The 15,319-nt window shown below is 44.3% G+C and overlaps 2 protein-coding genes across 7 annotated transcripts in view; one reads left to right on the top strand and one right to left on the bottom strand.

The window, feature by feature from the left end:
* The window catches only part of CPM (carboxypeptidase M), a 141,499-nt gene extending 133,436 nt beyond the window's left edge, over window positions 1–8,063 (bottom strand). Inside the window, exon 1 of the mRNA XM_069955869.1 lies at window positions 8,031–8,063. The gene's annotated coding sequence lies outside the window, so the exon portion shown is untranslated. The remainder of the gene's footprint in view (window positions 1–8,030) is intronic.
* Window positions 8,064–8,176: 113 nt separating this feature from the next.
* Window positions 8,177–15,319, top strand: part of CPSF6 (cleavage and polyadenylation specific factor 6) — a 30,896-nt gene continuing 23,753 nt past the window's right edge. For all 6 annotated transcript variants that reach the window (XM_069974989.1, XM_069974974.1, XM_069974966.1 and 3 more), the window contains exon 1: window positions 8,177–8,337. In XM_069974989.1, the coding sequence (XP_069831090.1) occupies window positions 8,278–8,337 (60 nt within the window). In that variant the 5' untranslated portion in view covers window positions 8,177–8,277. The remainder of the gene's footprint in view (window positions 8,338–15,319) is intronic.

Here is a 15,319-nt window from a genome sequence, read left to right as displayed (position 1 = left end):
GAATGGTTGGAAGCTGTGCCAGCACAAAAGTCCACGGTGCGGGCAGGCACAGGGTTATATATATATATATTGTGCATAACATAAAAAATCCACAGCCATCCATTATTACCCAAAATTAAGCCCAAACTCAATGAGGGCATTTATGAAAAGTGCGCCAGTTATATGTCTAGAAAAAGGAGCTGCAAGGCTGGGAGGAGGCATGGCCTCCTCCCGTGCCTTATGTATCACGATTTATGCCTCCAGAGCTGGTGTAGATATCTGTGAGTGCCCTGTGGCAGCCTCAGATTCACAGAATTAACTGAGAGGTGTGTGCCTCTCACTAAATCTGACATAGGGCATGGGGGCAGGGCTTTATGCAAGACCGGCGTATGGGTGTGTCTTGGTAAATTCCCCCAAATGTGTTTCAGAGGTCTTGTTCCTCCACTTAAGTGAGACAATATTTGGCTTACAGGGGACTGCCTGGGTTAGTTACACCCTCTCCCCGCCAAGTCACATACACTTATAACTCTCAGCTAGCCAGGAAAATACCATTATCACCATTGGTAATAAACTGTGACCATGAAAAGGTTATCCAATCTAGCAGCATTGTGATGTGGAATATGTGGAACTGAGCAAACTGATACATAATTTTGTGTAAAATGGTTCAGTAAACTATTCAGAGATATGATAGCTGTATGGGTGCTTATACACTTTAGATAAAAGTGAAGTGATGGCTGAACAAATGATTATCTGATGAATGATCATTTCACAAACACATACAGGCACATTTCAGTTTATAATGACTGTTGTTCAAAATGCCCATACATGATCAGTGGCACCATGAGAAGGAATGTTTTTGGGATTATTTTGGGAACATTCTTTCCCAAAAGATAATTTCTTAACAAAAAATCTTTTTGTAAAGACTGTAACCTGCTGTTCTATTCCCATAGGGCCAGAGACGCTGAGGATGAAGGCACGTCAGCCCGGCGCTTATAACTGCAGATTGGTCAGTGAACATTGACAAGGAGAGGCAGGGATTTGCATATTGAATTATGTAACAATATCCCTAACACGGTAACAAAACTATGCGCTATGTGAACATAACAGCAGGTTAGATGCTTCTAATGTGCTGTTAGTTTCCCTTATCCAGCGCTACAAAAACATGACCACTTTTCCCCCTACTGTTGTCTCCAGTTCAGGTGCAGTTTGCAATTAAGCTCCATTTTCTTCAATGGAACGGAGTTTCAAAACCCCACCCAGACTGGAGACAACAGTAGTGGGAAAGTGGCCATGTTTTTGTAGCACTGGGTAACCCCTTTAAAGGGGTTATCCAGTGCTACAAAAACATGGCCACTTTATTTCAGAGACAACACGACTCTTGCCTCCAGTTCAGGTGCGGTTTGCAATTAAAGGGGTTATCCAGCGCTACAAAAACATGGCCACTTTCTTTCAGAGACAACATGACTCTTGTCTCCAGTTCAGGTGCGGTTTGCAATTAAAGGGGTTATCCAGCGCTACAAAAACATGGCCACTTTCTTTCAGAGACAACATGACTCTTGTCTCCAGTTCAGGTGCGGTTTGCAATTAAAGGGGTTATCCAGCGCTACAAAAACATGGCCACTTTCTTCCACAGACAGCCCCACTCTTGTCTCCAGCTTGGGCGGGGTTTCATTGAAGTGAATAGAGCTTAATTGTAAACCGCACCTGAACTGGAGACAAGAGTCATTGTTTTTTCTGAAAGAAAGTGGTCATGTTTTTGTAGAATTGGATAACCTCTTTAAGCTCCATTCACTTCAATGGAACTGAGCAGCAAAACCTCGCCCAAGTTGGAGATAAGAGTGCGGCTGTCTCTGGAAGACAGTGGCCATGTGTTTGTAGGGTTGGATAAGCCATTTAACAATCATTGATTAGAAAAGGTCCAATATAGCTGAATACTTTTCAGACTGTAAGATTTTAAAGTTTACTTTTAAAATTCAGCTAGCACCCAATTTAACCCCTTAACGACCGCGGGCGTAATTGTACGCCCCCAAAATCCGTGCCTTAACGCAAACGGGCGTACATTTACGCCCGTGGTTTCCCCGATCGCTGCGTGTACACACGCAGCGATCGGGGAAGATGGTCTGCTATAATGTATAGCAGGCCATCACTGCTTGTCGGCACGGGGGGTGATTAACCCCTCCCGTGCTGACGATCGCCGCTATTGGCTGATCAATTCAGATCAGCATATGGCGGCGATCTGCAGCTTTCCGGGTCATCGGTGACCCGATGGCCCGGAAAGCAATGGTGATCGGTGCTGTCCAAGGACGGCACCGACCGCCATTACTGTTAAAAGTAATGGTGGCCACGGTGCCACGTCCCGATCGCCGGGACCGGCCGGCCGATCACGGCGATATAAGTACCCCATGAAAGGGTTAAATACCTGCTGTGGACACCTCAGCTAGGTAGCTGAGGTGTCCAGAGCAGGTATTGACCCATACTCACCGGATCCAGCGTCCCGATCGCGTCTTCCGGGTTCCAAACGCCTCCGCGTCTTCGTCCGCGTCTTCGTCTTTTTCCGGCGGTCCCCATCGGCAATCATCGGCTCCAGCGTCGTCAAACTTCGGCTTTTTCCGGAATTGGCGTTCTACTGCCCCCTAGCGGCTGATAAGTGTATATAATACACATATCAGTAGCTATAGGGTTGAAGAAAGTTTTTTTTTTTCCCCCCAATTTTTTTATTTTATTTTTATTTTCCGCACCCTATCGCTGCTGAGTGCTGATCAGCATCGCCTGGAAGTGCGCCGCTGATCAGCAACTCCTCCTTTTTGGCGTAGAGTGTTTTTTCCTATATCCTACAGCCACGGTCTGCTGATAAGTTTATAAGCTGATAAGATTATGTGCGGCATTTATCAGCAACTCCTTTATTGGCATAGTTTTTTTTTTTTTTTATACTTAATGTTAAAAAAAACATGTAAAAAACACCATTACACTACACGGAATAAAGTTTTACACTACACCACTACACATTTACATACCCCATATACCAATCCCCGTATAACGATGGCCCCCAGGGTATTTTCGGTGTGGGACGCATACGCTATTATTGCCTCCAAAACCGAAACAGCCAGTGAGGATGAATGGGGGGATCCTTCTTTCCTCCATTCATCCTCATCATCCAGTGACGTGTCTGGGGGTAGCGTAGCGTACGCTGCCCCCCAGACACGTCTTTTCCGCCAGTACCGTCCCAATAAGAGATGACGGTATGGCGTGAAATTCTGCAAACTCTGTGAGAGTACCTCAGTGTACACTTACAGATTTAGGGTACGTGCACACTGCGGAATGGCGAAGGATAACCCTTTGTGCATTCCGCAGCTGGCACCCGCTGGCGGACTGATGCAGGCGCGCGTCTCCCCCCGTGTCATAGACTCCATGTTATGCATGGGCGGATTCCATCGTCCGTCCAAAGAATGAACACATTTGACGGAGAGCGGAATCCGCTCGTGCATAGAATGGAGTCTATGACACGGACGGAGACGCGCGCCCGCATCAGTCTGCCGGTGGGTGCCAGCTGCGGAATGCACAAAGGGTTATCGTTCGCCATTCCGCAGTGTGCACGTGCACTTAGTGTGTATGATGGAAGGGACACCTGAATCCAGCCCCCAGATGAACCCCCCCCCCCCATCCTCGGAGTTAGTGGGGAGATCGTTGGGGAACTGATCTTCCCACTGCTGGATAAAGGTTACCACCTGTACGGGGATAACTTTTATACCAGCACCCCCTTTCCCGGTCCCTCGCTGCCCGAGCTACTGTAGCTTGCGGCACGATCCGAAAATATCAGAAGTAGTAATAAAGCCCTAATATTTAGCAGCAATGGAGCGGACCCAGCGCTTCTGGATATGAAGGACCCCGTATCGCACCAGGACAACATTTTCCAGGTGACGTCCCCCACACTGGAAAACAGGAGACCCCAGAAGAAGTGCAGAGTGCGGCATAACTGGGGGATCAGGAAGTACACCATTTTCCAGTGTGACACCTGTCCTGATCACCCCGGCCTCTGCATACTGGATCGCTTCAAGGCGTACCACACGTCATTGGGGTTTTACATTATCTAAATTCTGTCCCTTATTCCTATTTCAGGGGTCACGTTGATCCAGGGATTATTCTGATCGCCATTATGGAGTCAGGAAGGAATTTTTCCCAGTGATGAGGCTACTGTCATCTGCCTTACAAGGGTTTTTTGCCTTCCTCTGGATCAACACAGGTTGAATTTGATGGACACCTGTCATTTTCAACCTTATAAACCAATAATTGGCCTAATACCCCCAAATAAATTAGAATTGTCCCTTTTCCCCAGCTAAATAGATATGGCCGCCATTCCCATTAGAGGATACCATGATGCAATTACAAAGCCTCTGTGCGGCCAGGACAGTAGAAACCCCCCACAAGTGACCCCATTCTGGAAACTACACCCCATAAGGAATCTAACAAGGGGGGCAGCGGGGATATGGCCCCCTGGTGACGGTCACATTTGGGACGTGAAAATGAAAAAAATTGTATTTTTTATTTTCACGGCACATGTTCTACATATGTGCCTGTTACCAGTGGGGTCCATATGCTCACTGCACCCCTTGTTAGATTCCTTATGGGGTGTAGTTTCCAGAATGGGGTCACTTGTGGGGGGTTTCTACTGTCCTGGCAGCACAGGAGCTTTGTAATTGCGACATGGCCTCCATCCTCCATTCCAGCCTCTAAATGGCGCTCTGTCCCTTTGGTGGCTTGTCCTGTGCCCATATGGCACATTATGTCCACATGTGGGGTATTTTCATACGCAGGGGAAATTACCCTACACGCTTTGCGTTTATTTTCTTTTTTAACCCCTTGTGGAAATGGAAAAAAATCAAGGCTAGACCAACATTTAGTGTAATTTGTTTTAAATTTTTACTCTAAATCATTAATCTTGTCTTGATTTTTTCATTTTCACAAGGGGCTAAAAAATAAAAAAAAACACAAAATTTGTAGAGAAATTTCCCCTGAGTACGGAAATACCCCACATGTGGACATAAAGCGCCATGCGGGTGCAGGGTAAGCCTCCGAAGGGAAGGAGCGCCATTTGGTTTTTTGAGGCTGGATTTGGCTGGAATGGATTTCGAGGGGCCATGTTGCATTTAAAAGGCCCCTGTGTTGCCAAGACAGTTGAAACCCCCCACAAGTGACCCTATTATGGAAACTACACCCCTCAAGGAATGTAACAAGAGGTGTAGTCAGCATATGGACCCCACTGGTGCCGGGCACAAATGTGGAACAATGTGGTGTGAAAATGAAATATTACATTTTTTACACTATAATGTTGGTCTAGCCTTGAATTTATCATTTTCACAAGGGGTTAAAAGAGAAAAAAACACACAAAATGTTTAGAGCAATTTCCCCCGAGTCCGTAAAAACCCCACATGTGGACATAAAGCGCCATGTGGGTGCAGGGCAAGCCTCCCAAGGGAAGGAGCGCCATTTGGATTTTGGAGGTTGGATTTGGCTAGAATGGATGATGAACGCCATGTCGCATTTACAGAGCCCTTGTGCTGCCAAAACACTGGAAACCCCCCACAAGTGACCCCATTCTGGAAACTACACCCTTTAAGGAATCTAACAAGGGGTGCAATGAGGATATGGACCCCTTGATGACGGGCACATTTGTGCACGAGGGCTCTGTAAATGCGACGTGGCCCTTGAAATCCATTCCAGTGAAATCCAGCTTCCAAAAGCCAATTGGCGTTCCTTCCCTTTGGAGGCTCGTCCTGCGCCCGCTTGGCACTTTATGTCCACATGTGGGGTATTTCTGTACTCGGGAGAAACTGCGCTACATGTTTTGTGTTTTTTTTTTCCTTTTATCCCTTTGTGAAAATGAAAAATTGAAGTCTAGAACAACGTTTTAGTGTAAAAAGTACTTTTGTCTTTTTTCCCGCCAGATGCTCACCGCACCCCTAGTTACATTCCTTGAGTGGTGTAGTTTTCTGAATGGTGTCCCTTTAGTGGTGTTTTTTAGGTTTTGGCACCCCAGAGCCTCTGTCAAGCTGAAGTGGTACAGTCAGAAATGACCAAATATAACGGAGCCATTGAAATGCACTAGGCGCTCCCTTATATCTGAGGCTTGTGGTTGCGTCAAATAGCGCAATAGGGCCACATTTGGGGTATTTCTATAAACAGCAGAAACGGGGCAATCAATATTGGGGTGCATTTCTCTGGTAATAAGTTTATAATTATGAAAAATATTGGATTACAATAAAATCTCTGCACAGAAAATTAAAATTTTTCAAATTTCTTACACACTTAGCTTTTATTTCTGTGACTCCCCTAAAGGGTTAAAAAACTTTCTGGATGTGCTTTTGCAGAGTTTGGGGGGTGCAGTTTCTGAAATGGGGTGCTTTGTGGGGCTTTCTAACATACAGGCCCCTCAAATACACTTTAAGGCTGGGTTCACACTACGTATATTTGAGGCTGTATGTTTGAGGCTGTATAGCAACCAAAACAAGGAGTGGATTGAAAACACAGAAAGGCTATGTTCACATAATGTTGTAATTGAGTGGATGGCCGTCATTTAATGGCAAATATTTGCTGTTATTTTAAAACAACGGCTGTTATATTGAAATAATGGAAGTTATTTACCGTTATATGGCGGCCATCCACTCAATTTCAACATTGTGTGAACAGATCCTTTCTGGGTTTTCAATCCACTCCTGGTTTTGGTTGCTATGAGGACCTTACATGAGGACCAAATACAGCCTGAAATATACATAGTGTGAACCCAGCCTAAACCTGAACAGTTCCCTAAAAATATCTGATTTTGAAATTTTACTGAAAATTTCAAAATTTGCTGCTAATGTTTTACGCTTTCTATTGTCTAAAAAAAAATGAAATATAGTTTAATAAATGCTGCCAACATAAAGTAGACATGTTGCTAATGCTATTAAATATATATTTTATGTGGTATAAACATTTTCTGTATAAGCAGAAAAAGTTTAAAGTTGGAAAAATGCTTTTTTTTTTACAATTTTTCACGTTATTTGGGGGTTTTTCATAAAGATTCGTTATAAGTATCAACTCCAATTTACAAGAAATGTGAAGTACAATATGTCACGAGAAAACAATCTCAGAATCAGCCGGATAGGTAAAAGCATCCCAAAGTTATTAATGAATAAAGTGACACAGGTCATATTCATAAAATTTGCTCCGGTCCTTAAGGGGTTAAAGATCAAAGTTGTGTTGCCATGGCAACTGTACAATACCCTTTTCTAATTAGAGTGACAGAACTCACTTTGTGTGAGGATGGCAACCTGACCTTTTCTCTTCACATTCAACGTGAACTTTGGAGGTACACTTTAAATTTTAGGCGCTTAATGGGGAACTATCAGCAGGTTAGACCTATCTAACCTCCTGAAATCTCATTATAGCTCCAGGGACACTGAGGAGGAAGGTATGTCTGTTACCTTCCTCCTTGGCACCGATCCCACGCGGTTAGGGTATTCCACAATTTTGAATCCTGGCGTATCACCCGCTGCTGATTCCGTAGCTCACCCCCACTTGAATCTCTGCTGGTCCCATAGGCTTCATTCTAAGAATGAGCGGGTTCATTCTTCGGGTAGACGGTGAAATCTGCCAAACCATAGAATGAATCCTATGGGTCCAGCAGACACACGCGCGGCTGCAGGTGGTCGGTAATGTGGTATACCCTGAGTCGGTGTAAACTCCACTCCAGAGCACTGTTAGGATCACTGCCGCGTCATACTGCCTACCCCCTCCATTGATTATCATTAGAAGGAGCAAGACAATTATGCGCAGTGCTCCTTAGGGTGCTCCAGAACAGAGTTTACCTCAACTAACAGCGCGGGACTGCTGCCAAGGAGGAAGGTATGAGACATACCTTCCTCCTCAGTGTCCCCGGCACTATAGGGGGTTATCAGTAATAGATTCATGTACCCTGCTGCTTTAAAATTATTTAGGCTAAATCTTTAGAGTGAAACCCCCCCATAAAGGGTAAACCTATGGATTAAAAATATGTTACCACAGATACCACTTACACCAGGTATCCTGATGGCCACACTTTAGACTGCAGAGACACACGTTTAAACTATACTGACTCTGTAGTTGACTCTTTTCAATAAAGTTTTCCAAATTCAAACCAGCCCCCTCCCTTCTCCCGAACTACGCACGTCCTGTCCCCTAAGCGGAAGTGACGCGCGCTTTCCCGCTTGGCTCTCCTTCCCCGTACAGTCGCCCAGCTCGCGGCGCTCCGTGACTGGTTTGCAGGGCGAGTTGCGGCAGAAGATGGCGGACGGCGTGGATCACATTGATATTTATGCGGACGTGGGAGAGGAGTTTAACCAGGTATGGCTGTCTTTTGTTACGTTCGGTGGGGCGTCTAATGTGTAAGAGAGCGACCGTGTCACAGAGGGCGCTGCTCCGTGAAGGGAGTGTGTCCGCGGGACTCTGTGACTGACCAAGACCGGCTGTTCATAGTTGGAGGAGCGCGCTGTGTGGCGACATGTAGCTCCCTTTGTGTAGGCCTCGTGTGTGCAGGCCGCGCGTCCCGGCCCCGCCCCCTCAGCTGTGCGCTAGGCCTAAGCACAACAACAACAAGGGCCCGGCGGCTGCCCCCAAGCTAGACCTATGAATAGTCTGCACAGTCACTGTATAACATCGTATATTCTACCATATCTCCATGTTAGAAGTCGTAGGTCATACTAGTGCTGCACTGGGCTGGGGTTGATCCCTATTGTAATAAGATGGTTAGCTGGCTGTCTGCATTGTATACTAAAATAACAGCTTTGTATTCAATGCTGCAGGATTTGTGGCACCAAAGTATCACCTACACTTATAGGATGAATCTCCATTCAAGTTGTTCTACCGATATCATTTATGGAACCGTTTAGTGACGTCAGTCACCTCCAGTATGCTGGCGCTGGTTACTGGCGCTTTATGTGGTCTGATGGGGTAGGCTGGGTAACAGAATGGGCACATGCCACGCAGTGTGCCCCATGTCATGGATAGGATCACTTTAGAAGGGACAATAATCAAACAGGTATTAGTAATGTGCTTATCGGGGCAGACACAGTCTGAATAGTATAGCAGTATGTCACTCTGTTTAATCATTCATATGTTTAAATACAAAACCCAGGGAGTGGCTCACCCCCTTCAAAACAACATAGAAATTGACAATCTCTACAAGGTACATTTAGACCTATTACATATTAATAAATCTAACCTTTTTTTTTATACTAAACTTTTTAATGAAGCTATTGTTCTGCTTCTTCTCACCGGCGACCCAAGCTGCGGGGATCACCCCCACTGGCCTGCCTCAGCTCCTGTCACCCCTCTTCAAGCTCCTAAGCTGTCCGCTGGCCACTGATGCTGTGCAAAATTGGTGGTGGTGCCAGGAGCTGGGGCAGGCTGGTGGGGGTTATCCCCCGGAGTTTGGAAAGAAGCGGGAGTTAGTGGCTGTGGTGCAGAGGGCCACTGGTGCCCGTGCTTCAGCAGAGAGAGAGAGGCAGGAGCCAGCGACTGTTTAAATTTGCCATGCGCTCCTGCCAGATGGGACACGAACCCCCACTCCTGTAACCTTAGGGTTCCTGAGCAGCTCAATAACTTTACCTCCCCTGATTTTGTTCAGATACTGAACAATGTTGGAGTACCGAAGAAAACTTCAGGGGGAAATTTTGTTCGAATACTGAAGTGTTCGAAAAACCTGATGTATTACTGTATAGACATTTAGGAAGAGTGCTACCTTGTGCTAAATGATCCTACAGAAAGACTATAACATCGCTTTTGTGCGTTATGGGAATCATAGTACTGACTCGAGATTAGTGAAGAAGCTAAAAATTCGTTTTGCACAGTTCGAGAATCTTGGGTCGTATTCGATAAAATTTGTGAAATGAATACAAATGAATCTCATTAAAACAGCCAACCAAAAGTAGCTCCAATATTGGGACTTTTACAGATTAGCGTTTTTTCAACAGATGATGTTGGTACAATGTCAAAAGTTGGAAAATGACAATTAAAAAAAGTCAATCAGCCTGTCAATCATTCAATATTTGCCATGGACAGCAGTGGATCTTGATGGATCAGCGGCATAATATAAATTTTCTGACATGACAGCAGTGAATATTGATAAATGAGTGATGTAAAGTGACACTTTCTTCCAGGACTGCAGTGGACCAGTAGCATAATATCAATTTATCAAAAGCATGTATCATGGGATGGAGAATGCAATAGAGGAAAGTCCAGATTTGAGAAAGCTTTACATTGATTATATTAAATAAGATATGCAGACGGTATCTGAAAGGAAGTGGGACGGATTGGAAAAGCTTTATTTATTTATTTTATCTACTTTTTTTTTTTCCCTCCCTTCTGTTTTCCCCTGGCCTGGAAAGGGGGGGGGATAGGGGGTGAGGGGGGAGGGAATGGTGTAAGGGTAAAGGGATACAAAATGTTATGCATAATAAGTTAACTATTTTTACATGGGGTACGAGTACTGTTGTAAAACAGTTAAGTAATGCCATATATCCTTCTGTGCTATTTTTTCAAGGTTCTTATATATAATGATGTATGTAAATCTTAAAAAGAAAAAAAAAATAAGAGTGGCAAAGTTTCCAACAACCCTAAGTTGGAAAAGATTGTTAATTTCTAAGGTGTCTTGAAGGGGTGAGCCACTCCCTGGGTTTTTTATTTAAACATATGAATGATTTAAAAGAGCGACATATTGCTATACTATTCAGACTATGATCCCTATTACACCAACAGATTATCTGACAGATTATTTTCAGGCCAAACCCAGGAATGGATGTTAAGAGGATAAATCTCAGTCTTTCCTTTATTACTTGTTCTAGGTTTATAGTCCATTCCTGGTTTTGGCTTAAAAAAAGTCAAATAATCTGTTGGTGTAATAGGGCCCTACGTTTACCCCAATGAGCACATGCCTGTTTGATCATTGGCCCTTCTTAAGTACTGTATTGTCTTAGAAAATGGCAGAAATAATGTGTTCAAAAACCTTGGGGAATCTGGGCCTCTGGCTTTTTCCTATCCCACCCTTTGGTCACACTCAAAAAAAAAAAAAAAGGTGCATTCACATGTCGCTCCAGGACTGCTGCATTAAACCATCAGCAAATCATTATGCCGGTACTGTTTAGTTTTTGGGAAATGTGTAGTTTTAGTGTTGAACTAGGTAGTTCCACACAGAACATTGTATTATCTCTCTGCCCCATAGTACCGAAAGGTGGCTGAAAAAAAGCTGCGTATCCGCTGAGGGTTTTGAGCAGCAGAAACCAAAAAGCAAGCATTCATGGATGAATGCACTATAAGGCAAGGTAACCCGCCTTTCAGCAACAGATAGCTGCTGGTAGTAGCTTCAGAAGTTACTTATATCACATTCAGATGGGGCATATAATCACAGAGGATGATGTCCCCAAGAACTCTTCATATAGCTTTAAACCACTCAAGAACCCATAACAGCCATTAAAACGGCGCACGACAAGTACCCTATCAGGAGCCATCCAGTAAGCTCTGTTTCCTTGTGATATCTTAAAAACCCCAAGAACAGTTATTGTCCACTTACCATGCCTGTCAGCAAAAATAGGCAGATGAATGGTAAGATTCTTTGGCACAAGTGCCAAGGTTGAAACCTCACGGCTATGGTTAACAAGAAGGGAAATGTCCTGTTCTTGGGGCATCGGTTGCACATTGTACTTTAGTGAGTTATTAAGCAGGTGTGGATAATATATGCTAAGTTGGAAATGTTTTGGCATGGGCACTAAATTTAAAGATGAGGGGGAGGTTTATCAAAGGGGTGTAAAGGTGAACTGGCTCAGTTATCCCAAGCAACCAATCAGATTCCACTTTTCATTCTTCACAAATTCCTTGGTATGTTAAAGAAAAAAATAATTAATGTGGGGGAATGTTTTATTGGGGACTTTAATTTGATGGAGACTAGCACGTGCCCTGGGGGGTCTGGTTCTTCCACTCAGTGGGGTGGTGCCTCTCCAGATGCTGACTCATAGAGGTCTTGCCTGGGTTTGGACCCAAACCCCGACCCACTTTATAGTTGGATATTACAGATGGCGGAATGGTCTTTTCCACCACCATGATGAAAAAATTGCCACACCGCTGATGTCAGTGGACAGTTCCTCCTAGCAGACAGATTGGTAGTCTCTTCTTGACTGCCGTCTTGTGGTTCGTTGAGTGCTTTTGGCTCATGCTCTACGTCTAACTCTGAATCTTTGGATGGGACCTGACGCTGGCTTGGTAGCAGAGACCCAGCTTCATCCTCTGATGATGACACCAAGGATGTCAGTTGTGAAGGTGAATTCCACGGGGGTCTGTGACGTTATCTTTCTAATCTGGGACAAACTTGTCCTCTCCTAAGCTTTCTTCCTCCAGAGCCTTGCAGTATGATCCTGTAATGTGGCCAAAGGCTTCTCTTGCATGGCTCTCCTCACTTCTCTGGGATGTCTAAACGCTGTCTTGAACTTGTTGACTTTTAGGAGCTTTTTCAAGAAGGTCCTCCAAATCCATATCAGGGTTTAGTGAAGCTGCTAGGCTTAGCAGGACCTCTCTGGCTGACTGCACTGGCAATTGCAATTGCGTCTTAGACACCCAAACGCTACTCCCATGACTGTGTTCCACTGGCACCACCCTGTCGGTCACCTTGGCCGCTGACACTGCCCATTCCTTGATTGCCTGATTTTTTTTTTTTCTACCTGCTTGGACATATTGCTTGTATTTAGATTTTTTAGAATGGAAAAAATAAATTTTATTAGATCGTTGATAGTGCCAGTAATTTTGGAGTACCCACTCAACTGACACTAGGATCTTATTTCCCAGCAGCCACTAAGGGTATATGCACATAGAGCAATTCTTGCAGAAAACTCGCTTCTCTGCGCTCCCACTTGAAGTTCCCCCTGTCACAAAGGCTCCATTCTATGATCGGGTGGATTCCGTCATCTGGCCAAAGAAGTGACATGTCAATTCTTTGGGCAGACAGTGGAATCTGCCCGACCATAGAATGTAATCTGTGGAGAAGGAAGCGGGAGCGCGCGGGGATGAGTTTTCCACGAGAATTACTGTGCAGATACCCTAAATTGTAAAGTCAGACGCTGTCTTCACTGATGTAAGCAAATTGATTTAACACACTGAGAGTTCAGTGCGCCCACTAAGTTTGGAAGGTGAACGCTGATCCCAGTGAATTGGTAAAACACACTGGGGGAGATTCATCAAAGGGTGTAAAATGAAGACTGGTGCAAACTGCCCACAGCAACCAATCACAGCTCAGCTTTCATTTCAGCACTGCCTAAAGCTGAGCTGTGAGTGGTTGCTGTGGGCAGTTTGCACCAGTCTAAATTTTACACCCTTTGATAAATCTTCCCCACTGAGTTTACTGTGCCCAGTGAATCAGTAATATGGAATTCATCTTCACTGGTCCCAATGACTTTATATAATGTACAACAGGCACCCTCAGTTACTTGGTACACTCGATGTTGGCTTGACAGCTCCTACAGAAAATCGCCCACAGTCAACCCATAATCCACCCTCTTATCTTCTCTGTCCCTTTATCTCACTATTGCTCTCCCTGCTCTGCTTTAAATGCCTGTTGTGATACTGCTCTATATTCAACACACAGCCAACTGTCCGCTTTCAGGAAGCAAATCGGCCTATCTAGAGCGTGAGGGGGGGTTACTGACATCCCAGAGGGGCTTTCAGGTGATTGAACAGACGTAAGGGACTAGGGATAATCCTTTCCTCCCGCCAAAAGACAGTACTGTAGGCTAACACAGTGCTTCTCAATTCCAGTCCTCAGGCCTCACCAACAGGTCATGTTTTGAGGCTATCCCATACAAAGGACACATGTGCTAATACCTGATGAGTATAATTATATCACCTGTGAAATACTAAAGAATTCCTCAAAACATGACCTGTTGGTGAGGCCTGAGGACTGGAATTAAGAAGCACTGGGCTAACATGTGCTGCCGCAATGTTTAGTGAATTTGTTGAACAAATCGCTGCGAATTTACTTTACTGAACGAAGCAAATTGATAGCACGATTCGCAGGGAATCTTGTTTCAAAACTGTTTAAAAAACAAACAAAAAAAAAAAAAAATAGATAGATAGATAGAATATATATATATATATATATATATATATATATATATATATTATATAATTTTTTTTTTTTTTTTTTAACCCCTTAAGGACGGGGCCCATTTTTGTTTTTGTGTTTTCGGTTTTTCCTCCTTGTGTTTAAAAGGCCATAGCACTTGCATTTTTCCACCTAGAAACCCATATGAGCCCTTATTTTTTGCGTCACTAATTGTACTTTGCAATGACAGGCTGAATTTTTGCATTTGGTACACTACAAAACAAGAAAAAAATTCAAAATGTGAAATTGAAAAAAAAAAACCGCATTTCTTTTATTTGGGGGAACTGTGTTTTTACGCCATTCGCCCTGGGGTAAAACTGACTTATGCATGTTCCACAAGTCGTTACGATTAAAACGATATATAACATGTATAACTTATATTGTATCTGATGGCCTATAAAAAATTCAAACCATTGTTAACAAATATACGTTCCTTAAAATCGCTCCATTCTCAGGCTTATAACGCTTTTATTCTTGGGTCTATGGGGCTGTGTCAGGTGTCATTTTTTGCGCCATGATGTGTTCTTTCTATGGGTACCTTGATTGCGCATATACGACTTTTTGATCGCTTTTTATTACATTTTTTCTGGATTTGATGCGACCAAAAATGCGCAATTTTGCACTTTGGGATTTTTTTTTGCGCTGACGCCGTTTACCGTGCGTGATCAGGAATGTGATTAATAGTTCGGGCGATTACGCACGCGGCGATACCAAACATGTTTATTTATTTATTTGTTTACTTTTATTTAAAACCTGGGAAAAGGGGGGTGATTTTTTTTTTTTTTTTTTACACATATACTAGAAGCCCCCCTGGGGGACTTCTAGTATATATACTTTGATCTCTCATTGAGATCTATGCAGCATAGATATGCTGCAGAGATCAATGAGATAGGCACTCGTTTACTTCCGGCTGCTGCAGCCGGAAGTAAACGAGTGCCGAGCCGGGGACGGTGCCGTCTTGGACGAGTCCCCGGCCGGCATCAGTAACGGAGATCGCTCCTCCGGGACAACGTCTCCCCCACTAGACACCAGGGAACGGTTGCCTCCGGTAATCGGAGGCAGCTGTCAACTTTGACAGCTGCCTCCGATTAGCTAATTAGCGGGCACGGCGATCAGACCGTGGCCGCTAATAGCGGCGGTCCCGGGCTACACGCGCCACCTGGGACCGCGGCGCATCAAAGC

This window comes from Dendropsophus ebraccatus, chromosome 1 (genome assembly GCF_027789765.1).
Source record: "Dendropsophus ebraccatus isolate aDenEbr1 chromosome 1, aDenEbr1.pat, whole genome shotgun sequence".
NCBI classification, from domain to species: Eukaryota; Metazoa; Chordata; class Amphibia; order Anura; family Hylidae; genus Dendropsophus; species Dendropsophus ebraccatus.
This window is presented reverse-complemented; position numbering and strand designations above follow the sequence as displayed.